Source organism: Copadichromis virginalis, linkage group LG7, assembly GCF_057382275.1.
Source record: "Copadichromis virginalis isolate Kocher_CV1m ecotype Utaka linkage group LG7, C_Virginalis_male_GT1.1, whole genome shotgun sequence".
Classification (NCBI taxonomy): domain Eukaryota; kingdom Metazoa; phylum Chordata; class Actinopteri; order Cichliformes; family Cichlidae; genus Copadichromis; species Copadichromis virginalis.
The window spans coordinates 69,946,721-69,973,884 of record NC_140624.1 but is presented as its reverse complement, the minus strand read 5'-3'; the positions used below and the strand labels follow the sequence as shown (position 1 = coordinate 69,973,884).

Genomic DNA, 27,164 nt, shown 5'->3' with positions numbered 1-27,164 from the left:
TTTTGGGGGGGGGGTTAATGAGCCGAAGAGTCAAAGTGTGTGTGTGTGTGTGTGTGTGTGTGTGTGTGTGTGTGTGTCTACCACTACAGGAACTTGCTGTTGCTCGGTAACATCCAATCTAAACCCTCAGATTTCACTCAGTGTTCTTGGACAGCCTGTTAGTGACCTCACAGCAGCCATGTTATTGGTCCAGAGGCCACACCCCTAATAATACAAGCCCTTCTCCAATTAAGACAGGTGAGTTATAGAGCCCTGCCCCACAGGTGTTACAAAGGGGAAGTGATGTATAGAGACCAGAACAGTTTGTCTGTCAGGCTGTAGACGTTAGGAGTGTGTGAGGCCTCTGCTGGACGTCAGAGGAACTGCAGGTCTCGGTGTGGACGTTGCTGTTTGGTGCAGCTCATGTTGTTCGTATAGAGACTGAGGAGCACCTCGAGCACTTACCCACACTTTAAATGTCAGCTTTAAGAGTCGGGTCACCGAGCTCCTGTAGTGGAAGATGTCTGAGTGGTCACACACACACACACACACACACACACACACACACACACACACACACACACACACACACACACACACACACACACACACACACCTTTCCTCATCCTTCAAAATCCTGCAGAAGAAAACTTGAATTTTTGTGATCAAGCGCAACTTTTCCTTCCTGCAGCATCCAGCTGTCCTTTTTGTTTCCACGTGTGCTTAGAAGTTCATGTACTGATGGCATTTTAAGGTGGGGCTGTGGGTGGGGGTGCTGAGTGGAGCTCTGGGATTCATGACACTTTTTATTGAAGCTTTTACTCTGCAGGCGAGACTCTGAATGCTCCTCCTGGCTTTTTACTTGATCAGTGAAGATTTTAGAGTGTGTGTGTGAGATCAGGGTGGGGGGGTGGATGTGAATAGCGCAGCGGTGTGAGTCCGATCGGTACCTGTGTGTCAGACTGTGGAGTTTGTACAGCGCTAACGTGACTCTTTGCTTTGACTTTTAGATGTAATTAAAGAGCTTTGAGAGTTCCTCTGTGCTCCTCGTTTCTTCAGCTCACTGCATCACAAACACGCAGCAGATACGTCATCCACCCATATTACACCACCCTCACTGGCAGATGAACAACAAATGACAGAAAAGTTTGATTTCATTTTTTCACTGGTGTCACCGCCCCTTTACACTTAGAGAAAAACTATAATGGTTTAACTTTTAACTAATAAAGTCCCTAAGTGACGTCTACTGCACAAACTAGTTCAGTCATGTGACAAGTGAGGCACTCTGGGTGTTCAAGACACCATTTTCAAAGTCTTGGTCCGCCTGGTTAGCTAATGAGACCACTATGCTAATTCTAAAAACTTTCTTTTCTTTTTGCAAAGGTAAGCTTTTACTCATTCAGCAATTCTAAACTTTAGATAAGATGTCATAGGTCACTTGTAACCTAGTTTGGTAATATTTCTGAAACAATTTGATCTAGAATCTACGGAGCCCCGCAGGGGACATGGGAGGAAAAAACAATTAAGACGGACTTTTGCGAGATCTCGCAAAACAAACTCGGGATCTCGCAAAAGTTTTAGCCGCATTCTTCGGAGGCCACCAGCTCGAAGCCGACCAGGAGGTCGAGGCACGATGTGCCGGGAAAGCGGTGTTCCTCCCGGCTGTAATAGGTCTCGACCTCCCGTTAGCTTCGAGGTAGTGGGTGTCAGGTCAGAGCACTTTTGCAAATATGTGATGTCTTGTAAACCGAGCAGGTATCTGATGTTTACACAACTACATTCAAGCCTCAAAATATCTTATGTGTATTTTGTGACCCAGAAAGAGTAACATTACAACTAAGTAGCTGCCGCCATTGTTGGAATTCAGTTAGTTTTGCGAGATCTCGCAAAAGTCCGTCTTAATTTTTTTTCTCCCATGTCCCCTGCGGGGCTCCGTAAGGATCAGTTTGTTAAATATCGCTGTGACAAATATGTCACATCGAGCATTAAACTCAAATTTTCTTAAAAAAGGTGATGTGACATATTTGTCACAAAAAGACAAACTGATCCTTTGCTTAGTCAGTTTAGCTCATTCAGTTATTTTAAGTAAACGTATTCTTTGTTGTTAATTCTCAGTCATATTTAACTAAATTCAAGCATAACTAATTTATTAAATTACCTGAATTTGTGATGGAACTTTACTTTAACTTTGTCGAGGCGTTTTTCAGTTACCCCCCATTTTTTTTTGTCATTTTCACTGTTTGGTAGAATGAATAAAAGGAAAAAACATAGTGTTCAAGATGCGCTGGAGTTTATCACTGCCGAGGACAGTGAGTATGAGGGATGTGAAAGTAGCTCAGATGAAGATTCTGGTGACCCTAATTACATCCCCCACAAAGACGTGGAGAGTGATGAATCCAGTGATTCAGACAGTTGTGATTCTGAGACAGAGCCACATTCAAGCCATATTCTCACTGGGCAGCCCAAGGCAGCTATCAAAGGACAAAAATTCTCCTGGAGAAAGAAGATGTTCGAAGCCCCTGAGATCACATTCAAGGGACCCTGTGCCAAACCTCCAGATGAGATCCACACTCCACTGGAGAACTTCAAAAACTTCATCACAGATGATATGCTGCTGTTGTTAATGGAACAAACAAATTTATACAGTGTACAAAACTCCAACCATCTGAGAAATGTAAATACCGCTGTCAAAGAACTACAAATACTCATTGGTCTCTGAGGATGGGTCTATGCCAAATGCCTGGAAATCGAGCATACTGGGAAAATGACACCAGGTGTCCTATGGTAGCAGATAACATGTCCCGCAACCGATTTCAAACCCTGTTGGGGTCTCTACATTTCACTGACAATACAGATTTATTACACAGAGATGCAGAAGACAAGTGCTGGAAGATCCGTCCATGGCTTGAAATGTTTCGCAAACAATGCCTGGATATCGTCCCAGAGGAGTACAACTCTGTTGATGAGCAAATGGTACCCTTCAAGGGACACACGGCCCAATCAGGCAGTATGTGAAGGGAAAGCCCCACCCCTGGGGATTGAAAACCTGGGCCCGGTGCTCATCCTGTGGTATGCTCCATGATTTTGTTGTTTATCAAGGTGGTACTGGGAAGAAGACTTTAGTTGGGATTGGAGGAGATGTTGTGGTGAAGTTGTGTGAAACTCTGCCAGCTGAGCAAAACTACAAAGATTTGCTGATAACGTCTTCTCCTCAGCCCCACTTGTGCTCACACTTCTTCAGCGACAGATCTACTTTGTAGGAACACTTCGTGGAAATCGCTTAGCAGGTCGTCAGCTTGAAGATGAAAAAAGTCTTGCCCAGAGAGGCAGAGGATCTGTTGATGCCAGGGTGAATAAGGAGGAGAGCATGGTTATTGTGAAGTGGTATGACAACAAATCTGTTACCCTCATCTCATCCTATTGTGCAACTGAGCCTCAAGATACAGTCCGTCGCTGGAGCAAATCGGGCAAGGCATTTGTTGAGGTCAAAAGGCCACACATTGTGGAGTACAACACATTCATGGGGGGTATCGACCTGCTTGACGCCTGCATTGCAAGGTACAATACCACATGAAGTCACGGAGGTGGTATCTCCACCTGTCCTGCCATCATGCTCGGTGTTGTCAACGCATGGTTGATTTACCGTCGTGACTGCAAGCTACTTGTGTCCAAAAGCCACTGAAACAAAGAAGCTTCCAGGCAGAAGTTGCCACAAGCCTGATCCTTTGGAAATCACACAGGGGGGCCCATCACAAAACATCTCATCACCACCTCCACCACCCGAGAGAGTTCGAGTTGTACCTCCAACACTGGGCTGATTTATTTTACTTTTTTTCCAAGAAGCTTGTTGAAGTAAACCAAGAAGTGTTACCATCATTATCCATGTTAAGAATTTGACAATAAAAAGGAAATTCTGTTTTTAAAAGCAAGAAAGTGTTTACAGAATTACTTTCTAAATATGGAACAAATGTACCTTGTATGCCCGATGTGACGCATATGTGACATTTCAGATCTGGGGCAGTGGGTGGAGCTATTACAAAAAAAACTTCAGAAATGTGTTATATATGATTCATTTGATATAACTTACAACCCCCGTAATTTACATGAAAGTAGAAATAGGTCTGGGTTCTTAAGGGTTAACAGCAGAAGTTGTACCGATGTCAGTCTGCACCAGAACTTCAATTCAATTCAATTCAATTCAATTTTATTTATATAGCGCCAAATCACAACATAAGTCGCCTCAAGGCGCTTCATAGATACAGAGAAAAACCCAACAATCATATGACCCCCTATGAGCAAGCACTTTGGCGACAGTGGGAAGGAAAAACTCCCTTTTAACAGGAAGAAACCTCCAGCAGAACCAGGCTCAGGGAGGGGCGGGGCCATCTGCTGCGACCGGTTGGGGTGAGAGAAGGAAGACAGGATAAAGACATGCTGTGGAAGAGAGACAGAGGTTAATAACAGATATGATTCAATGCAGAGAGGTCTGTTAATACATAGTGAGTGAAGAAGAAACACCCAATGCATCATGGGAATCCCCCGGCAGCCTAAGTCTATTGCAGCATAACTAAGGGAGGATTCAGGGTCACCTGGTCCAGCCCTAACTATATGCTTTAGCAAAAAGGAAAGTTTGAAGCCTAATCTTGAGATAGTGTCTGTCTCCTGAATCCAAACTGGAAGCTGGTTCCACAGAAGAGGGGCCTGAAAACTGAAGGCTCTGCCTCCCATTCTACTTTTAAATACTCTAGGAACAACAAGTAAGCCTGCAGAGCGAGAGCGAAGTGCTCTAATAGGGTGATATGGTACTACAAGGTCATTAAGATAAGATGGGGCCTGATTATTTAAGACCTTGTATGTGAGGAGCAGGATTTTGAATTCTGGATTTAACAGGAAGCCAAAACAGGAGAAATCTGCTCTCTCTTTCTAGTCCCTGTCAGGACTCTTGCTGCAGCATTTTGGATTAGCTGAAGGCTTTTCAGGGAGTTTTTTGGACATCCTGATAACAATGAATTACAGTCGTCCAGCCTGGAAGTAATAAATGCATGAACTAGTTTTTCAGCGTCACTCTGAGACAGGATATTTCTAACTTTAGAGATGTTGCACAAATGGAAGAACACAGTCTTACATATTTGTTTAATATGTGCATTGAAGGACATGTCCTGGTCAAAAATGACTCCAAGGTTCCTCACAGTGTTACTGGAGGCCAAGGTAATGCCATCCAGAGTAAGAATCTGCTTAGATACCATATTTCTAAGATTTTCAGGGCCGAGTACAATAACCTCAGTTTGATCTGAATTAAGAAGCAGAAAGTTAGCGGCCATCCAGGTCTTTATGTCTTTAAGACATTCCTGCAGTTTAACTCATCGGTGTGTGTTATCTGGCTTCATGGACAGATAGAGCTGGGTGTCATCTGCATAGCAGTGTAAATGTATGCTATGTCTTCTAATGATGCTGCCTAAGGGAAGCATGTATAATGTAAACAGAATTGGTCCTAGCACTGAACCCTGTGGAACTCCATAATTAACCTCAGTGTGTGAAGAGGACTCTCCATTTACATGCACAAACTGGAGTCTATTAGATAGATATGATACAAACCACTGCAGCGCAGTACCTGTAATACCTACAGCATGTTCTAATCGCTCTAATAGGATATTATGGTCGACAGTATCGAACGCTGCACTGAGGTCTAGCAGGACAAGCACAGAGATGAGTCCACTGTCAGAGGCCATAAGAAGATCATTTGTAACCTTCACTAAAGCTGTTTCTGTGCTGTGATGAGCTCTGAAACCTGACTGAAACTCTTCAAATAAACCTCTGCAGATGATCTGTTAGCTGTTTGACAACTACTCTTTCAAGGATGTTTGATATAAAGGAAGGTTGGAGATTGGCCTATAATTAGCTAAGACTGCTGGGTCTAGAGATGCTTTTTGAGTAAAGGTTTAACTACAGCCAGCTTGAAGGCCTGTGGTACATAGCCGATCATTAGAGATAGGTTGATCATATTTAAGATCGAAGAATTAATTAATGGCAGGACTTCTTTGAGCAGTTTTGTAGGAATGGGGTCTAAAAGACACGTTGATGGTTTGGAGGAAGTAATTATTGAAGTTAACTCAGAAAGATCAATTGGAGAAAAAGAGTCTAACTTAACATCAATGGTACTAAGAGTAGCTGTAGATAATATTACATCTGTGGGATGATTACTGGTAATTTTTTCTCTAATGATAAAAATTTTATTTGTGAAGAAGTTCATGAAGTCATTACTAGTTAACGTTAAAGGGATGGTTGGCTCAAAAGAGCTCTGACTGTTTGTCAGCCTGGCTACAGAGCTGAAGAGAAACCTGGGGTTGTTCTTATTTTCTTCAATCAGTGATGAATAGTAAGATGTTCTGGCTTTGCGGAGGGCTTTCTTATAAAGCAGCAAACTATTTCTCCAGGCTAAATGATGATCCTCTAAATTTGTGACACGCCATTTCCTCTCCAGATTACGAGTCATCTGCTTTAGGCTACGTGTTTGAGAATTATACCACGGAGTCAGGTACTTCTGATTAGAGACCTTAGTTTTCACAGGAGCTACAGTATCCAGAGTCGTACGTAGTGAGGAGGTGAAATTATTAACAAGATAATCGACCTCTGTTGGAGCAGCGTTCAGATAGCTGCTCTGCTCTGTGTTGGTACAGGGCATTGGAGATGATAACAGTGGGTGGATTATATTCCTAAACTTAGTTACAGCGCTTTCAGAAAGACATCTACTTTGATAAAGTCTACTCTCCACCGCTGTGTAATCAATTATTGTAAATGTAAATGTTATCAGGAAATGATCAGACAGGAGAGGGTTTTCAGGAAACACTGTTAAATGTTCAGTTTCTATGCCATATGTTAAAACAAGATCTAGAGTGTGATTAAAGTGGTGGGTGGGTTCTTTTACATTTTGAGAGAAGCCAATTGAGTCTAATAACAGATTAAATGCCATGTTGAGGCTGTCATTTTTAGCATCTACATGGATGTTAAAATCACCCACAATAATTATTTTATCTGAGCTCAGAACTAAATTAGATATAAAGTCTGAGAAATCAGACAGAAACTCTGTGTAAGGCCCAGGTGGACGATAGATGATAACAAGTAAGACTGGTTTCTGAGTTTCACAGCTGGGGTGGACGAGGCTAAGCATCAGGCTTTCAAATGAATTAAAAGTCTGTCTTGGTCTTTCATTAATTAATAGGCTGGTGTGAGAAATTGCTGCCACACCTCCCCCTCGGCCTGTGCTTCGAGATTTCTGGTAGTTAGAATGGCTCGGGGGTGTTGATTCATTTAAACTAACATAATCATCCTGCTGCAACCAGGTTTCTGTAAGGCAGAGTAAATCAATTTGTTGATCAATTATTAAGTCATGTACTAACAGAGACTTGGAGGAGAGAGACCTAATATTTAATAATCCACATTTCACTGTTTTACTCTTTGGTTCAGATGTGGATACTGTATTGTTCTTTCTTTGTAATTGTTTATGTTTAAGTTGTTTGTTGCTGGTTTTTAGTTTGTTTTTTGTCTGTTTGGGAGCTGACACAGTCTCTATGGAGATGGAACTTCATCTGTGGTTTGTTGCATCTTTTCTTTATTGACTCGATGATTTAAGCCTTGTTCGAAGCCCAGCTGATGTCCGCGGTGCATTTATCTGGGATAACCTGTCAGCTTCATTATTAAAACATGAAGTCCTGCAGTAACCACGAGGGCAGCTCACTGAGCTGGGCCTTCACATGCAGCAGTTTTCTGATTTCTGAATGCTGCAACTTCCTGTAACTCTGCTGCTGGAACACCTGGATTTCCACAATAAAGCATATTTCTGTTCTATATTTCTATGAGTGTTTACAGGCTTCAGGATGTGTGGGTAGGCGGTAAAAATGCCTTCTTTGGGATTACAGTTTTTCTTGATTGGTTATAGTGTTTAAGCAATCTAATGAAGCCAAATTTCAAAAGCATAATGCCACTTTCCAAAGAGCACACCCATTTCCCTGAGCTATGAACACTATGAACCGTTCCTGTGGTCACTCCGAGGAGTTACTTTAGAGCCTTATGTCGTGTGCACCTCCAGGCCGAGGCGACGCCTGCCACTTTGGCTCAAACAACGACGGATGGTGCGATCTGGCACTGATGTTCCTTGAGCATGAAGTTCAGCTTGGATCTCTTTAGAAGTCTTTCTGCGCTCTTTTGTTACCATTCGGATTATCCATCTCAATTTCCCTCCTGCGTCCAGGGAGGTTGGCTCCCATGGATCTGAAATTTGTGAATGCCGTGCAGCTGTAGTCACAGGAACATCTAGCTGCTTGGAGATGGTCTTATATCCTTTACCTTTAATCATTTTTGTCCAGGCCTGTTTCATGCATTTATTTTTTAAATAATTCATTTGAAGCATGGTTGAAAAGCAGTGTCCAACTTTCATTGGTTAAGATTAATAGAATTTTTATTTATTATTACTTTTGTCAGATTAAAGTTATTTCTGGGACCATTGTGGGTACCACCTTTGTCTACGTCTGTACATTGGTTGCATTTTTTGTGTTCAATGTGTACGACTATGTTATTGTGTGTGTGTTTTTGAGGCCTTGTGTGTGCTGTCTGTGGCAAAGTTTGGTTTTTCAGCAGGGTGAATGGTTTTGAGTGTAGAGCTGCATTTCAACCTGATAACACGATGTTTGGGAAATATGGTGAGACGTCATGGATTTGTGTTTACTGTTTGGGGAATACGAGGCATAGTTTCAAGGACTGTGTTTAAGCACTCGAGGAAAACGGTAATAAAGCTGATCTGAGCACAGCAGCCGAGTGACCCTGAGCTCCTTATTAGTGTTTAAAATGATATCGTTATGAGGCGGAGGAGGAAACGCGGCATTTTGTCCACTTTAATGAGCTCTGCATAAATATTTGGAGGCTGGCTGAGAGTCCGGGCTGCTGCTCGGAGGGTCGAGGAACTCGGATGGCAGATCTGTGACTGCACTGCAGCACATTTGTGTCAGAGCGGAGGTTAATCAGATAACATGGAGGAAAAGAGATGATATTAGGACTGTAAATAAGCACTCTGACAGTGCTGGAGGTTTCCGTTTGCTTCTCTGTGCCTGCTGCAGTGTCTTCACTAACGGTAATGCTGGGAGGAAGATGAAGTTAAAACCCGTGTGGTGGTAACTGAAGCTGGGCTCATCTTCTCTAATGTGTCATTACATCCCACATCTGATGACGTCAGGACGGAGGCTGCATGTAAACTGCTGCAGATGGACTGATGGACAGGCAGACAGCGGCAAGCTGAGCAGCTCCAACACCCCCGGTGAGCTGGACCGAACCTCTGAACGCGCTCGCAGCAACTCCTGCCGGTTCATTCTGTCAGGAAATCTGCTTTTATTTTGAAGGCTTAAACGTGTTTTTCAGTCAGTTCCTCAGAGCTGGAGGAAATTTCTCTGAAGTGAAAGTACTTTTACCAAGGTAATAACACAGAAGTGCAAAAGCTGCACCTCGAGCAGGTAAATGTCGATGTGAGTGTGACACAGCTGTGACTGTATCTGATCAGAGCTGCAGCTCATCGTTAGTTTGTCACATTTATCCGTCGTTTCCACATGAATGCTCCTTTTGCACATTTAAATCTTTCATGTGGTCCAAACTGAGGTTTGGGAATGATCACAGGAGTTTCAACATTTTGCATTAAATGTAACGAGATCTTTATAATAAACTTCAAACATCTTCAGTTTTTGCTGCAAGAAAATAAAATCCTGCACGAGGAGAACTTCGTATAAACTGTTTAGCTTCATCGTTTCTGTGTGAGCTGCAATAAAACAGCTTCTGTGAGGAAGAGGAAATCATTCTCAGGAAGATACTGATTCATTTTCAGGGCAAGTATACAAAGTTCTTTCTTTTAATTATATTAGTAAAAGTCATTAACATCCATTGATGACCATTTGATGTTCGCTTCTTTGATTTGCTCTTTATCTCCTGAGTTGATGGGAAAATAACCAGTACATCAGGAACTCTTTGAATTTCACACACTAGGCTGACGGTTCAGTGTTGACTGATTTAAGGAACGCTGTCTTTTCTGTTTTAACACTTGTTATTATTTTGTGGTCACTTTGATCTCGTTTCAGTTCAATAATTTCAAAGTCTTCTTGTGTGTGACTTTAGGAAACATGGAACCGACGCCTACTTTGCTCCGCCTCTCCGTCAACACCTCCCGTGTGCCTCCGCTCTCACCACCATATCCGTACAGCACCGCTCAGCTGGTCCTCATTGCCATGGTTACCACCTCCCTCAGCATCCTCACCGTTCTCGGCAACACTTTGGTGATCCTGTCCATCAAAGTGAACCGTCACCTGCAGATGGTCAACAATTACTTCCTGCTGAGCCTGGCGGTGGCCGACCTGATCATCGGCCTGTTCTCCATGAACGTGTACACGCTGTATAAGCTGCAGGGCCGCTGGCTGCTGGGCCCCGTGCTATGTGACGCGTGGCTCGTCCTTGACTACGTGGCGAGCAGCGCCTCGGTCCTGAACCTGCTGCTCATCAGTCTGGATCGGTACTTTTGCCTGACGCGACCGCTCAGCTACCCAGTGCGGCGGACGGGCAGGATGGCGTGCCTGATGATTGCTGCCGCCTGGCTGCTTTCTTTCATTCTCTGGGCTCCCGCCATCCTGTCCTGGCAGACAGATAAGGGCGGGCGCGTCGTCCCTCACGATCAGTGTTACATCCGTCTACTTGTTAGCCCTGCTGTTACTATGGGGACGACTCTTCCCTCCTTTTACCTGCCGGCAATCATCATGATCGGCCTCTACAGCCACCTGTCAGTTGCCAGCTACAGCCGAATGAGTGTGCTCATGCCAAACCAGGGTGCTCTCAGGGCTTCCAGTCCCTCCTTGAAAGACTTCCTGCTGAGGCGGCGAGGCATGGGGACGAGTGACCCCTGCTCAGACCTGACCCCAAACCAGCTCCAGTCCTGCACGCCAAAGACCAGAAGGAAGAAGAAGACATGTAGAAGTCCAGATGATACAGCGCAGGCCGAGAGTAGCTGGAGACACTGGGTAAGGATGTGTTTCATCTGTTTACCGTCTCTAATGTTGTTGTCAGGGGGCGCTGTCACTTCCTGTTCACTCTCTGCGGTAGAGTATCACTTCCTGTTCCTGTTCCAACACACAGTGGTGTTCTTGTAGCAGTTTATTAAAAACCGTATAGATAACTTCGCTTTTCATATCTTCACGCACTTTACTCGCTTCGTCTTTAGGGTTTCGCTAGCTTAGCTTAGCTCATAGCCAACTCGCTAGCAGTTTTCAGTTTTATTTGTCATATGCAAATTAGCACAGGGTCAACATCGCAATGAAATGTATTTGATGAGCAGCAGTCACTCAGCAGCATGGTATAGTAGAAAAAATAAAATAAAATAATAAAAAATATATAGAAAAATAGAAAAGAGCAAAATATTAATAAGATGTAGTAAAAGAAAAAGAGATTTTCAGTTAACTGACTATATATATATGTATGTATAAATATATGTACACTAGTGATTAAATTAAGAAAATCTTAAACAGGAATGTGAGGGGGGGCAGATGGGATATTGCACAGGAATGAGCAGCAGAAAATTACAGTATTGCACTTTTAAATATAAATATCAATAACAATAAAGTGGAGTGACCAGTGCAGATTAAACAGAGTACTTGTGAAGCTGCAGGTAGCTTCTGAGCGCGTCCTGTGGACTGTGTGTGTGTGTTTAAGTGTTGTGGTTGAGGTGTCGTATGGCTTGGTGGTAAAAACTGTTTTTTAGTCTTGTAGTCCGAGCAGACAGACTCCTGTAACATCTGCCAGATGGTAACAAGGAGAACAGCTGATGTGCTGGGTGGCTGTGGTCCTTGATGATGGAGGCTGGAGATAAATGTCCTGAATGGCAGGAAGCCTCGTGCCAGTGATGTGCTCTGCTGCCTTCACCACCCTCTGTAGTGATTTCTGGCTGCTGGCTGAGCAGCTTCGTACCAAACTGTGATGCAGCTCGTCAGCAAGCTCTCGATCGCACACCTGTAAGAATTTGAGGTGATGTTGGCGTTCATGCCAAACTTCCTCAGCCTCCTCAGGAAGTAAAGCTACTGGTGAGCTTTCCTGATAGCAGTGTCTGTGTGAGGGTCCAGGAGAAGTCCTCTGTGATGTTGACTCCAAGGAATTTGAAGCTGCTGACCCGTTGATGTGGATGGGCTGGTGTTCCCATGGCATCTTTACCTGTCCTGCACTTTCCTGCACATTGTGTCACATGTTTAGTTAGAGGAGCAGTGACCTCGCTGCGAGGCTTCACATTATGATCATTTTTAGACATTTATCATTCTTCCAGTTATTTCTTTGAGCTCACTGAGCTGGGCCTTCACATGCAGCAGTGTGTCTTCCGATTTCTGAACGCTCCAACTTCCTGTCACTTTGTTGCTGGAACACCTGGATTTCCACAATAAAGCATATTTCTGTTCTATATATCTATGAGTGTTTACAGGCTGCAGAATGTGTGGGTACAAACAAAATGCCTTTTTTGACATTAATAAAGCTGATCTGAGCACAGCAGCCGAGTGATCCTGAGCTCCTTATTAGTGTTTAAAATGATATCGTTATGAGGCGGAGGAGGAAACGCGGCATTTTGTCCACTTTAATGAGCTCTGCATAAATATTTGGAGGCTGGCTGAGAGTCCGGGCTGCTGCTCGGAGGGTCGAGGAACTCGGATGGCAGATCTGTGACTGCACTGCAGCACATTTGTGTCAGAGCGGAGGTTATGGAGGAAAAGAGATGATATTAGGGCTGTAAATAAGCACTCTGACAGTGCTGGAGGTTATTCCTCAGCCTCTCAATCTGGAGGCCAGGATTACTGAATTGGAGACTCGGCTTCGCACCCTTCATTCACCCGTAGCTAGCCAGGCCCCTGTAGCTGGTGCAGCCGAAGATAGCGTAGGCCCCGCTAGCTGTTCCCTGGCAGACCCCAAGCAGCTGGGGAAAGAGGGCGGCTGGGTGACTGTGAGGAGGAACATAGTCCTAAACAGAAGCCCCAGGTACACCACCAACCCGTTCATGTGTCTAACCGTTTTTCCCCACTCGGCGACACACCCGCCGGGGGTCAAACTCTGGTAATTGGTGATTCTGTTCTCAGACATGTGAAGCTAGAGACACCGGCAACCATAGTCAATTGTCTTCCAGGGGCCAGAGCAGGCGACATTGAAGGAAATTTAAAACTGCTGGCTAAGGGTAAACGTAAATTCAGTAAAATCATAATTCACGTCGGCAGTAATGACACCCGGTTACGCCAATCGGAGGTCACTAAAATCAATATTGAATCGGTGTGCAACTTTGCCAAAACAATGTCGGACTCTGTAGTTTTCTCTGGTCCCCTCCCCAATCAGACCAGGAGTGACATGTTTAGCCGCATGTTCTCCTTAAATCGCTGGCTGTCTGAGTGGTGTCCCAGAAACGATGTGGGCTTCATAGATAATTGGCAAACCTTCTGGAGGAAACCTGGTCTTGTTAGGAGAGACGGCATCCATCCCACTTTGGATGGAGCAGCTCTCATTTCTAGAAATATGGACAAATTTATTAAACCCCCCAAAATATGACTATCCAGAGTTGGGACCAGGAAGCAGAGTTGCAGTCTTACACGCCTCTCTGCAGCTTCTCTCCTCCTGCTACCCCCCCAAAAACCCATCTCCATAGAGACTGTGTCAGCTCCCAAACAGACAAAAAACAAACTAAAAACCAGCAACAAACAACTTAAACATAAACAATCACAAAGAAAGAACAATACAGTATCCACATCTGAACCAAAGAGTAACACAGTGAAATGTGGATTATTAAATATTAGGTCTCTCTCCTCCAAGTCTCTGTTAGTACATGACTTAATAATTGATCAACAAATTGATTTACTCTGCCTTACAGAAACCTGGTTGCAGCAGGATGATTATGTTAGTTTAAATGAATCAACACCCCCGAGTCATTCTAACTACCAGAAACCTCGAAGCACAGGCCGAGGGGGAGGTGTGGCAGCAATTTTTCACACCAGCCTATTAATTAATGAAAGACCATGACAGACTTTTAATTCATTTGAAAGCCTGATGCTTAACATTGTCCACCCTAGCTGTGAAACTCAGAAACCAGTCTTACTTGTTATCATCTATCGTCCACCTGGGCCTTACACAGAGTTTCTGTCTGATTTCTCAGACTTTATATCTAATTTAGTTCTGAGCTCAGATAAAATAATTATTGTGGGTGATTTTAACATCCATGTAGATGCTAAAAATGACAGCCTCAACATGGCATTTAGTCTGTTATTAGACTCAATTGGCTTCTGTCAAAATGTAAAAGAACCCACCCACCACTTTAATCACACTCTAGATCTTGTTTTAACATATGGCATCGAACCTGAACATTTAACAGTGTTTCCTGAAAACCCTCTCCTGTCTGATCATTTCCTGATAACATTTACATTTACAATAATTGATTACACAGCGGTGGAGAGACTTTATCACAGTAGATGTCTTTCTGAAAGCGCTGTAACTAAGTTTAAGAATATAATCCACCCACTGTTATCATCTTCAATGCCCTGTACCAACACAGAGCAGAGCAGCTATCTGAACGCTGCTCCAACAGAGGTCGATCATCTTGTTAATAATTTCACCTCCTCACTGCGTACGACTCTGGATACTGTAGCTCCTGTGAAAACGAAGGTCTCTAATCAGAAGTACCTGACTCCGTGGTATAATTCTCAAACACGTAGCCTAAAGCAGATGACTCGTAATCTGGAGAGGAAATGGCGTGTCACAAATTTAGAGGATCATCATTTAGCCTGGAGAAATAGTTTGCTGCTTTATAAGAAAGCCCTCCGCAAAGCCAGAACATCTTACTATTCATCACTGATTGAAGAAAATAAGAACAACCCCAGGTTTCTCTTCAGCACTGTAGCCAGGCTGACAAACAGTCAGAGCTCTTTTGAGCCAACCATCCCTTTAACGTTAACTAGTAATGACTTCATGAACTTCTTCACAAATAAAATTTTTATCATTAGAGAAAAAATTACCAATAATCATCCCACAGATGTAATATTATCTACAGCTACTCTTAGTACCATTGATATTAAGTTAGACTCTTTTTCTCCAATTGATCTTTCTGAGTTAACTTCAATAATTACTTCCTCCAAACCATCAACGTGTCTTTTAGACCCCATTCCTACAAAACTGCTCAAAGAAGTCCTGCCATTAATTAATTCTTCGATCTTAAATATGATCAACCTATCTCTAATGATCGGCTATGTACCACAGGCCTTCAAGCTGGCTGTAGTTAAACCTTTACTCAAAAAGCATCTCTAGACCCAGCAGTCTTAGCTAATTATAGGCCAATCTCCAACCTTCCTTTATATCAAACATCCTTGAAAGAGTAGTTGTCAAACAGCTAACAGATCATCTGCAGAGGAATGGTTTATTTGAAGAGTTTCAGTCAGGTTTCAGAGCTCATCACAGCACAGAAACAGCTTTAGTGAAGGTTACAAATGATCTTCTTATGGCCTCTGACAGTGGACTCATCTCTGTGCTTGTCCTGCTAGACCTCAGTGCAGCGTTCGATACTGTCGACCATAATATCCTATTAGAGCGATTAGAACATGCTGTAGGTATTACAGGTACTGTGCTGCAGTGGTTTGTATCATATCTATCTAATAGACTCCAGTTTGTGCATGTAAATGGAGAGTCCTCTTCACACACTGAGGTTAATTATGGAGTTCCACAGGGTTCAGTGCTAGGACCAATTCTGTTTACATTATACATGCTTCCCTTAGGCAGCATCATTAGAAGACATAGCATACATTTACACTGCTATGCAGATGACACCCAGCTCTATCTGTCCATGAAGCCAGATAACACACACCAATGAGTTAAACTGCAGGAATGTCTTAAAGACATAAAGACCTGGATGGCCGCTAACTTTCTGCTTCTTAATTCAGATCAAACTGAGGTTATTGTACTAAATCTTAGAAATGCCTTATGAAGCCAGACGCTTCCTCTGGATAGCATTACTTCAGCCTTCAGTGACACTGTAAGGAAACCTTGGAGTCATTTAAATGACTCTAAGATGACCTGCTCTACCTCCCAAAGATGGCTGTAGTCTAAAAGGCAAGAGAATGGACAAAGAATGCAAAGAGAGCATGTGTCTACTATATTGGCTCCCTGTTCAATCCAAATAGAGAGATTGGTTGTAAGGCCGCCTGATGAAAAGAAGTGAAGGTGGCTTGTTTGTCTCCTCAGAAGCATCCCTCTCAAACTGCTGTCAAACCCACCGGAGACGAAGACCACAACAAGACTGAATCTGAAGACTCATTCAACGCTGACCTCCACAGGGCGGCCTCGGCAGTCTTCTCCTCCTGCCCCGACATCAGCTCACATGAGAGGAGGCGGCAGCGAGTGATGGCGAGGGAGAGGAGGGTCACGAGGACCATCCTGGCCATCATCCTGGTATTTGTCCTCACCTGGACGCCGTACAATGTCATGGCCGTTGTTGCTGCCTTCTGCCATTGCCGCATTCCTGACGCCCTGTGGACCACAGGATACTGGCTGTGCTACGTGAACAGCACTGTCAACCCCGGCTGCTATGCCCTGTGCAACGTGACCTTCAGAAAAACCTTCTGCAGCCTCCTGCGCTGCCGCTGCAGGCGGCTGTAACAGCACTGGTGCGTTTTTGTTTTGTTTTTGGCAGCTGGCTTTTGCTTTCCTTTCATGGAGTTTGGTCCTATCGCAGGTTTCCATCTAAATGTAGAAGGAGATTTAAGATGGGCAAAACAAATGAGAACAAAAGGTTGTTTCCATCCTTGCAGCTCAGTGGTTGGTCTGACAAACAGCCGGTGGTGCAAAACGTCCTTAAATCAAAGCAGATAATGCCATCATGTCTCCATTTCCAGCTCAGATGACATGGCCTCTTATCACAATTTGGGCTGTAAATGTTTGATGTTTATGTAGTTAATTAATCCATCTACTTCCTGCTGCTTCTCCATGATGTGTTTAATGAGCAGTGACTGATGTAACAAGGCATAAATGCTGTCAAGGCTGCAGCTACTGTTCATCTTTATTATTAAGAAAGTGTTTGGTAGATGCAGCACAATAAAGGAAATAAAACAGCGTCATTACTGCTAAGAAACACGTTTAAGGCTGTGAACATGCTTATTTCTGGTAGAAAGTTTTAACATGAAAGTCTATGACTCTGCTGGAGCCTCTAGTGGACTTTGGTTGCCTCAGAGGTTGCTTGGTGGAGACCAGAAGCAGAGTTAAAGCAGATTTTTGTGTTTTTAGTTGAAACTGTAGAGGACCGAGAATAGAACCCTGAGGAACTCCTGGAGAACTTACCGACACTTTAAATGTGGAGAAGTCGATCTGTCTGCTTAAAGATTCGGGTCACTGAGTTCCTGTAGTGAACAAAGCTTGTGATTTGTGCCTCCAAACTGAACCCCGTTCTTGAATATGCACGAACCTTTTATTATTATGACAGCCATCGTGTCTGTGCACCAGTAATCACGCCAGAGTCTTCACCAAAGCAATGTACAGTCTTTATTTTGCTTATTTGTACAGTTTCATCCTGCAGCAACAATAATCTATAGTTTAAAAAATAGATTTCATAGAGGATTTTCTCAGATTCTTTAAAACTAAACTCGCCTACAAACAAACTCGTGACGATCCCGTGAGGACCAGCGTCCAGTTTAGTCTGAATTCACAGGTGGCTACTGTACAAGCTTTAGGACTATCTCAGTGTAATGGTTAACAAACTATCAGCTACGAGGATTATTCTCATCATCTAGCGGGACAGTGTCGGAAAAGCTTTAATCCAGAAAAACATCAAATCAGAAACCAGAAAAACAAGAATCAAAAGCAAGGAGAGGCGGTCGGTGTGTTTTGGAGGAGTCTCTCATTTTGTGTATTCAAAGGAGGGAAGACGATCGTTGAGGAAGAGGACGAAACGCCGCCGTCTTCTGTCGCGGTACATCCTTCAGTTGGACTTCTTCTCGCCTGAGGAAGCAAAGCATCAGACATTCATGTTACAACATCGTTCCCCATGATGAATCCCGCACGTTTGCTCTGGTGGAGGCGAGGAAGATCAGGTTTTATCATCAGGTCTGAATCTGAAGGTGCTGCCGACCGGCCTCAGCAGCTAATGCTTCAGGTTAGCAACACCTACTGACCAATCAGATCTCTGGGAGACGGCGTTATGGCTCAGAGCTCAGATGCTTGGAGCACGAGTAAGAAACAGGTTTTTAATTCAATTCAACTTTACAGTGGGGCAAAAAAGTATTTAGTCAGCCACGGATTGTGCAAGTTCCCCCACCTAAAATGATGACAGAGGTCAGTAATTTGCACCAGAGGTACACTTCAACTGTGAGAGACAGAATGTGAAAAAAAAAAATCTATGAATCCACATGGTAGGATTTGTAAAGAATTTATTGGTAAATCAGGGTGGAAAATAAGTATTTGGTCACCTCAAACAAGGAAAATCTCTGGCTCTCACAGACCTGTAACGTCTTCTGTAAGAAGCTTTTCTGTCCCCCACTCGTTACCTGTATGAATGGCACCTGTTTGAACTCATCATCTGTATAAAAGACACCTGTCCACAGCCTCAAACAGTCAGACTCCAAACTCCGCCATGGCCAAGACCAAAGAGCTTTCGAAGGACACCAGGAAAAGTATTGTAGACCTGCACCAGACTGGGAAGAGTGAATCTACAATAGGCAAGCAGCTTGGTGTGAAAAAATCAACTGTGGGAGCAATCATCAGAAAATGGAAGACATACAAGACCACTGATAATCTCCCTCGATCTGGGGCTCCACGCAAGATCTCATCCCGTGGGGTCAAAATGATGATGAGAACGGTGAGCAAAGATCCCAGAACCACACGGGGGGACCTGGTGAATGACCTGCAGAGAGCTGGGACCAAAGTAACAAAGGTCACCATCAGTAACACACTACAACGGCAGGGAATCAAATCCCGCAGTGCCAGACGTGTTCCGCTGCTGAAGCCAGTGCATGTCCAGGCCCGTCTGAAGTTTGCCAGAGAGCACATGGATGATACAGCAGAGGATTGGGAGAATGTCATGTGGTCAGATGAAACCAAAGTAGAACTTTTTGGTATAAACTCAACTCGTCGTGTTTGGAGGAAGAAGAATACTGAGTTGCATCCCAAGAACACCATACCTACTGTGAAGCATGGGGGTGGAAACATCATGCTATGGGGCTGTTTTTCTGCCAAGGGGACAGGACGACTGATCCGTGTTAAGGACAGAATGAATGGGGCCATGTATCGTGAGATTTTGAGCCAAAACCTCCTTCCATCAGTGAGAACTTTGAAGATGAAACGAGGCTGGGTCTTCCAACATGACAATGATCCAAAACACACCGCCCGGGCAACAAAGGAGTGGCTCCGTAAGAAGCATTTGAAAGTCCTGGAGTGGCCTAGCCAGTCTCCAGACCTCAACCCCATAGAAAATCTGTGGCGGGAGTTGAAAGTCCGTGTTGCTCGGCGACAGCCCCAAAACATCACTGCTCTCGAGAAGATCTGCATGGAGGAATGGGCCAAAATACCAGCTACTGTGTGTGCAAACCTGGTAAAGACCTATAGTAAACGTTTGACCTCTGTTATTGCCAACAAAGGTTATGTTACAAAGTATTGAGTTGTATTTTTGTTATTGACCAAATACTTATTTTCCACCCTGATTTACCAATAAATTCTTTACAAATCCTACCATGTGGATTCATGGATTTATTTTTCACATTCTGTCTCTCACAGTTGAAGTGTACCTCTGGTGCAAATTACTGACCTCTGTCATCATTTTAGGTGGGGGAACTTGCACAATCGGTGGCTGACTAAATACTTTTTTGCTCCACTGTATTTATCAGAATCAGAATCAGAATCAGAATACTTTATTGATCCCTGGGGGAAATCATTTTTTGTTACAGTGCTCCATTTTAAACCAACATTAAGACAAGACAGACAATACGCTAACTAAGAATAGTACAATATATACATATATATACATACATACATACATACATAAGTCACTTATAAATAAATATTTGGAAAAGAAACATGTGTAGTTGTAGCAGCAAACAGTGTGTTAAGTGGATGCGTTGTACAGGGAGATGGCCACAGGCAGGAATGATTTCCTGTGTCGTTCAGTGGTGCATCATGGGTAATCTCAGTCTCTCACTGAACGTGCTCCTGTGACTGACCAACATGTCATGGAGTGGGTGGGAGGTGTTATCCAACATTGTCTTTATCTTGGACAGCATCCGCCTCTCCGACACCACCTTGAGGGAGTCCAGCTCCATCCCCACAACATTGCTGGCCTTACGGATCAGTTTATTAAGTCTGTTGGCATCTGCGACCCTCAGCCTGCTCCCCCAGCATGCAACAGCATAGAGGATCGCACTGGCCACCACAGACTCATAGAAAATCCTCAGCATTTTCTGGCAGATGTTGAAGGACCTCAGTCGCCTCAAAAAATAGAGACGACTCTGGCCCTTCCTGTAAAGTGCTGTGGTGTTTTTAGCCCAGTCCAGTTTATTGTCAATGTGTACTCCAAGGTATTTATAGTCCTCCACAATGTCAACACTGACCCCCTGTATTTAGCGCCAAATGACATCAACAGTCACCTTAAGGTGCTTTGTATTGTAAGGTAGACGCTACTATAATACACACAGAAAAACCCAACAATCATACGACCTCCTATGAGCAAGTAGGACAGTGGGAAGGAAAAACTCCTTTTTTAGAGAAACTTTTTTGTCTCCTGCTGGTTTTCAGAGTATTATTGTTGAGTCTTTATCTGACAGTATAACGTGGAAACTGCAGCCTTGTGCACGTGAGTTTCCAGCTGAACCAGGTGAGCCACCTTCACCTGGCCTTTAGCCCTGCCTCCTTCAGAACTTCAGTGTAGTTTTTGTAAACGCTCAGAGATTCTGATCAGGTTTGCAGAAACAGCGATTTTTGGCAACTTGTGGCTGCTTTACAAACACAAAGTCAAATGTTCTCTTTGCTTTACTCGCCTGAAATCCTTTCTAAAACCTTTCGTCTCTGTATAAGAGTGAAGGATCCGCCTCTGACTGCACACCAACGGCATCATTAAGCTCCTCCTCCATTTTCTCGATGTTGGTGGCGTCTGAGCTCAACGTGGCTTTTTTATTTTTATCACGACGGTGCTGCACAGTATTGCTACGAAAGCATCATCAGAAGCTACACGTGACTTGATCGTGTCGTCGTCTGTTGCAGTGACTGTTAAAGGTTACTGAGGACTCTCACCTTTGACCTTCTTCACTTTGGGGGAGCAGGGTTTGGACACCTTGACGGTGGCCTGGCACTCGGCGTTGAACAGCGCTCGCTTCAGCGTCCCTGATCGGGTCTTGGTGTTGGTGGTGGCGTCGCAGTTTCCCCACGGCCCAAACTTGTACTTGCAGTCACCTGAAAGAAGATTTGAACTTTGAACCCACAAAGCCGCCGCACGTTCCCCCCTCTGCCTCCCAGACGCATCGCTGCCAGCTTCATTTAAATTGATTCATTTTTCATTGATTGGCACATTTACATGACTTTTTGACTTCTCTGAATCATCAGTGGGATTTTTCTTTTATTCTATAAAACCTGAATAAAGTCACAAAAATGCCAAATGTAGAAAAAATAATACAATTACAGCTCATTTATTCAAAATGAGATTGAATCTTTTCTTTCAATAAACACCCGTTTTGAAACATTTGAGTTTCCTGGTGGTTATTTCATGGCTTCACAGGGTCATTCAGTGATTTTAGTAAGAAATATGAAATATTTTTGGAGAAGCACGAAAGATCCACCTCTGCACCGAAGAGTGAAACTGTGAAATGTGGATTATTAAATATTAGGTCTCTCTCCTCCAAGTCTCTGTTAGTACATGACTTAATAATTGATCAACAGATCAATTTACTCTGCCTGACAGAAACCTGGTTGCAGCAGGATGATTGTGTTGTTTTAAATGAATCAACACCCCCGAGTCATTCGGGGGTGTTGTCAGAACCCACCCACTCTCCTGTCTGATCATTTCCTGATAACATTTACATTTACAATAATTGATTACACAGCAGTGGGGAGTAGACTTGATCACAGTAGACGTCTTTCTGAAAGCGCTGTAACTAAGTTTAAGAATACTGAGTTAACTTCAATAATTACTTCCTCCAAACCATCAACGTGTCTTTTAGGCCCCATTCTTACAAAACTAATTTAAAATTAATGCTTCGATCTTAAATATGATCAACCTATCTCTAATGATCGGCTATGTACCACAGGCCTTCAAGCTGGCTGTAGTTACACCTTTACTCAAAAAGCATCTCTAGACCCAGCAGTCTTAGCTAATTATAGGCCAATCTCCAACCTTCCTTTATATCAAACATCCTTGAAAGAGTAGTTTGACTGTTTTAAATCAAAGACAATAAAATGCATTATTGGAGCTTTTTGTCTTTTAGAGGAGAAATCATGTCCTGGAGATAAATTCAGAGCGTTTAATAGGGCAGCGAACCCCGAGTGTAAATGTGTAGATGTTAGAGTTTGTGTCTTGAGCTCCACCCTGTGACCATCCGGAGGAGCTCTGCCCTGTGTGGTGTCAGCTGTGTGGAGTCTTACTGATGTCCTTCTTCCAGTTGCAGGGGATCTTGCAGGGAATCTTGTCGGTGCGATCTTTGCAGGTGGCATCTCTCACACCGTCCCCGCAGTCTCCGTGTTCAGGTATGCACTTCCCGTACCGAGTCTCTGCAGGGGAGCACTCGGAGGTCGTCCGGGACTTGTCATGCCTGCCTGCTGAGCAGAGAGTTGGTCAGACACCTGCAGCGGCTCAAACACGCTGACACAACATGGTTTAAACACACCGGAGGCCATTTTTCTGTTTCACGTTTTGTGGCCTCATAAAATGTTTTCATGCAGAACATTTTGCTTTGTTTCAGCTAAAGAGAAGAACAGGTTTGTACTTGTGGTTTAATTCCACCTGGATAACTGAACACTCTGATAAATTTAGCTTTTCTGCCTCTTAAAAGACGTTTCTGTTGAATCTGAAGAGTGTTTCTTTCTTTGATGTTTGTTTTGTGCTGACAGCGTGAGGTGAGGAGGGATTTTATAGCTCAGTCACACTGGAATAAAACTAGGACTTGTGACGAGGAATGATCTGTGATTGCACCGTCATCAACTGATTGCAAATAGCTGCAGTGAGCAAATAGTTGCCCAGAGGATGAACCTGCAACACTCTCACCCTCTGCACAGGTCAGGTCACCTGGTGGGAGGAAACCTGTCTCCAAACCGCCACGGCCCGCTCAGACACGTTTGCACATCGTTGCTGTGATGAAAACGACTCCGCTCACAGCAACAACATCACTGTCTGCTTCAGCTGGATGTTAACGTGAGCTTCTGCAGGTCGTTGCATTTGCATCGCTTTATGATCTCAAACAGATTTTTGTTTCCTGTTGTATTCCAGCCCGCTGCCTGTGCAGCTAGTCTTGGAAAAACCCGGAAACTATCCCAGTGGTGGTCAAACCACGGCTTTATACCGTCATTAAAGTGCAGCGAGGTCATCAAATGTCATATTTAAATAGAGTGAGAGCTTACCCATATGGAAAAGATATATATGAATCTTATAAAGTTTGTATCTGTCTTGTGTGAAACTTGTATGAAAAGCATACAAGAGTGAAACCAGATATAAGATCCCTTGAAAAATTATATAATGAAACTTGTATGTTTTGGATACTTCCTAAAACAATGTATGAAAGTAATGAGAAAGTGGCCACTTTCATGAGTAATCACATATAAGTTTTTACTATTTCTTTTCCGTATGGGGAGAGCTCCTGTACATCAGCATGAGACGCTGAGAAAAACAAATCTGTTGACAGCCGAGCTCAGCTGCACCTGAAACACGTCTTATTGTGTTTTTGTCCATTTCGTGAAACTTTTTCCTCTTTAGTCTCCAGCAGCTCTCTGGACTGAATGCTTCACAGTCACTATATTCCAGTCATTTACACAAAGATCATTACTAAAGCAGAAGGGAAAGCTTTGCCTGAGTTAGTCTGGAATTTAAAGATGAAAACTGGTAAGAGCGTTTTTTGGATGTTTTCCGACAGGAAAAACTTGTTTTTCATGCTCGTTAACCTTTAATGCTTTACTTGAGTGCATGCCTGCTGTGGTGACAGGCATTCCTGGGAATGCACTTTTTTTAACAAAAGAAGAAGAAGAGAAACTTGACTTTCCCGGTGTGGTGACAGAACATGAAGGACAGCCACACCTTTGTGATGTTTGGCTCTTTTGCTGGCCTCAGCGGTGAGCGTCAGGGCCAGGAGCAGCAGCAGCGTCACTGAGAACAAACTTCGCATTCTGCAGAAACAAAAACACACTCACACTTACACATTATTCATCACAATACAACGTCAGTCAAACACAAGCAGTGAGAACGAGGTGGACACCCTGCAGCCAGAGGCCTGGACGCGCTGCCACGAACAACCACACCTTCCATTTGTTTCTAATGTTTGCAGCCGATCGAGTAAGAGCCACGTGGCGAGACAGAGACACGGAAAGGCTACAGCGAAGCCACAAAGAAGCACGAGAGCAACTACGCAGAAACACAAACACAGAATCACAGAGACACGAATCCACAGCCAAAATACAAAGAGCTGGAAAAGCAGGACTTCTGTCTGTGCTGAAACAGGAATGTGAGTTGAGTTGTGGTGTGTGTGCTGATCCGCAGCCTGGACGCGGGTCATCGAGCCAGATGGTTCAAACATTCAGACCAAACCAAATCTTTTCACCTCCTCCCGTATCACAGCGCCTCAGCCCAGTAATCTGGCTATTGTAGTGAGAGCAGCAGCAGTGGGATTATGAAAGTGGGCTAATGTATGCAGAAGCTGCTGTCAGCGCACACACACACACTCGGCTGTTGTTTTGCACGTATCTGTGGTGTGCTGCAGGATTAGCACGTTCCTTTGGTGTTTGACGGCAGCGATCATCACACAGCAACAGCAGCCGTCGGCTCGGGGGACAAATGGAGAGCAGCCTCCAAAGAGAGAGAGTCAATTACCCAGAAGGCCCTGCTCTCCCTCGCTGCTGTCATTGTGCTGCGAGATGACAGACTCCTCTTTCAGCCTCCATTAAAGCAATGGTCCTCTTTCACATGTCAGCTGGCACAGCAAATCCTGCTCCTCTCGCTCCTCCTGCGGCCTTTTATGAGGAGAGAACCGGCTCTCAGCAGGTCTCCAGTCTGCCCCCCATCAATGAAGAGGAGGAGGAGGGGGAGGGAGGGGGCGACCGAGCAGCGTCTGAATGAGCTCTTTAGAGTTCCCCTCAAAAGAATACTGATTCATTGGCCCAAAACAAAGCCTCTTCTAGCCTGGTTTCATTTCTCTAAAGCCTAACACAGATTCTGTGCCACCCCCGAGGAGCCCCCTCCGCCCCCCGCCCTGAATGGAAACGTATTTGCATCAGAAAACAAAGAAAAGCAGTGGGATGCTCCCTCTGGTTCAGGAGCAGGGGCGACATCAGGAGAACTTCCTCCTGGATCTCGGGGTTCATTCTGGCATCCGGAGGCCGACCGGAGGCCGCGCGCACGAACCCCTCACCTGCCCGCAGCCAATCAGAGCGCACACAGGTGACTTGGAGAGAGACGCTCCAGACGAGTCAAAAACGTAAAGCTTTGAGTAAAACGAGCTTTCGTTCCGCTTCCTGTCTTTCTTCTGATTCCTTCGCTCCCGTTTCTGTCTCATGTCTTTGTTTCGGCTCCTTCCTTAATCCCTTGCTGCCTTTCCTTCCTTCACATTCAAGAGTAAACAAACAACAAGATTAAACTGAAGCTAAACAAACAAGCAAACAAGCGCGTCGCGTCGCCGATGAGCCGCAGCAGCAGAATAACCTAAAGTGTGAAAACAGAAGTATGGGCACAAACACTTACTTCGGGCTGGAGAGGAGCGGCCGGTCGCGCGGTGCAGTCTCGCTTTCTGTCGCTGCTTCAGCTGCAGCTCCCGAACAACCCCTCGCGTGCACGCGCACGCGCACGGTGACATCACACACTTTAATCCAGTCTCCAGGAACAAAACAAGCTCCGCTCATTTACATGAAATGCAGAATGTGTGCGTGAATGTTTGCGGAGTGGAGTGCGCGTCAGCCCACAGACGCGTGTCAGGTGACTTTCAGGTGAGTTTCAGGTGGAACGGCTTCTAGGAAACACTCGGTGTGGGTGAAAGGGCACGAGGCAACTCTTCTTAAAAAACAAAGAGAAACTGTTCGTGTTGCCAGCAGCAAGAAGGAATCTAACTACAAAAGTAATGGGATACTTTTTAAAAACATGACGATTTGAAACTTCTTGGGTCAGAGTGAACATGGCAACGTGTTCCACAGCCTGATGGTGGCGCGCGTCTTTGTTCTGTGTGGTAACAGTAACCGTGGTGTTGCCTCTGACTGTAGCACAACAAAGGAAACGTGTAAGCTCGCGCTAACTGTGCACGAGCTGCCAGATGTTCAGCCCTTCTGAGGGGCAGCAGAGTGAAAGCCGAGCCGAGGCGCGCTGATGGCTCAGTCACGCGTGGAAGCCCCTGTTACGGTGCGCCAAAAACTGATTGCTCGTATCAAACTGCTATAAGTAACTTGTTGGGCTATAACATGTGAAACATGTCAAATGCATCGCTTATGGATGACATAAAGTCATCTGGAGCCACAAACAACATCCGTGTAGAAGCTGCGATCAGTTTTTGGCAGCGACTTTTATAGAACCTTTATTTATGCCGTTAAAACAAATCTCATTAACATTAAAAACGTCTTTTGTCAGAGTAAGCTGACCAAGAGGACAGAAGCGACATTACGACAGTTCAGTAAAAACATTTTAAGTGGGGATAAAGGAGCGGATTGGTTACAATGTCAGTACAATAACACAGCGTTATGAAGATAATTTTATTCTGTATAAAAGCTCTTTGTCCGTTTACCAACATACGTAAAGATATTACACATAAAAAATACACAAAAACATTGGAAATCACTTTTTGGCACAACAACTGCAGCTGGAGACGAAACCTGTGCTCCGTCAGGTCCTCCTCCGCCCTCAGGACTCCACGAGAGTTTAGTGTCAGTGGGTTTCTCTGCTGTTCTCTTTCACTTCTAACAGTCGTGAAACAGACTTTATTTCATCTGCGTGAACGGTG

General features: G+C 44.3%; 2 protein-coding genes across 3 annotated transcripts; one reads left to right on the top strand and one right to left on the bottom strand.

The window, feature by feature from the left end:
- Window positions 1-9,034: 9,034 nt before the first annotated feature.
- Window positions 9,035-17,812, top strand: chrm4b (cholinergic receptor, muscarinic 4b). Its single transcript, XM_085465023.1, has 3 exons — window positions 9,035-9,286; window positions 10,132-11,024; window positions 16,252-17,812. The coding sequence occupies exons 1-3, from the start codon at window positions 9,172-9,174 to the stop codon at window positions 16,663-16,665; spliced, it is 1,422 nt and encodes a 473-aa protein (XP_085321149.1). The 5' UTR covers window positions 9,035-9,171; the 3' UTR covers window positions 16,666-17,812.
- mdkb (midkine b) lies at window positions 17,526-26,094 on the bottom strand. 2 transcript variants are annotated; one of them, XM_085465024.1, is made up of 5 exons: window positions 25,922-26,094; window positions 24,266-24,354; window positions 22,624-22,794; window positions 21,280-21,438; window positions 17,526-18,000 (listed from the first exon to the last, which is right to left on the bottom strand). In XM_085465024.1, exons 1-5 carry the CDS (start codon window positions 26,077-26,079, stop codon window positions 17,981-17,983), a joined length of 597 nt encoding a protein of 198 aa, XP_085321150.1. In that variant the 5' UTR covers window positions 26,080-26,094; the 3' UTR covers window positions 17,526-17,980. The 2 variants fall into 2 exon arrangements, with proteins under 2 accessions (XP_085321150.1, XP_085321151.1); XM_085465025.1 differs by lacking the exon at window positions 25,922-26,094 and adding an exon at window positions 25,055-25,181.
- Window positions 26,095-27,164: the final 1,070 nt, after the last annotated feature.

Bases quoted from the DNA above. Each gene is read 5' to 3' on its own strand.
- chrm4b (XM_085465023.1), top strand. From the start codon at position 9,172: ATGTGTCATTACATCCCACATCTGATGACGTCAGGACGGAGGCTGCAT. The intron at 9,287-10,131 runs GTGAGCTGGACC...GTGTGACTTTAG, and splicing joins GAGCAGCTCCAACACCCCCG to GAAACATGGAACCGACGCCT. The intron at 11,025-16,251 runs GTAAGGATGTGT...TTGTCTCCTCAG, and splicing joins AGAGTAGCTGGAGACACTGG to AAGCATCCCTCTCAAACTGC.
- mdkb (XM_085465024.1), bottom strand. From the start codon at position 26,079: ATGAGCGGAGCTTGTTTTGTTCCTGGAGACTGGATTAAAGTGTGTGAT. The intron at 24,355-25,921 runs GTAAGTGTTTGT...TTGTTTCTGCAG, and splicing joins CCGCTCCTCTCCAGCCCGAA to AATGCGAAGTTTGTTCTCAG. The intron at 21,439-22,623 runs GTAAGACTCCAC...ATCTTCTTTCAG, and splicing joins CAACTGGAAGAAGGACATCA to GTGACTGCAAGTACAAGTTT.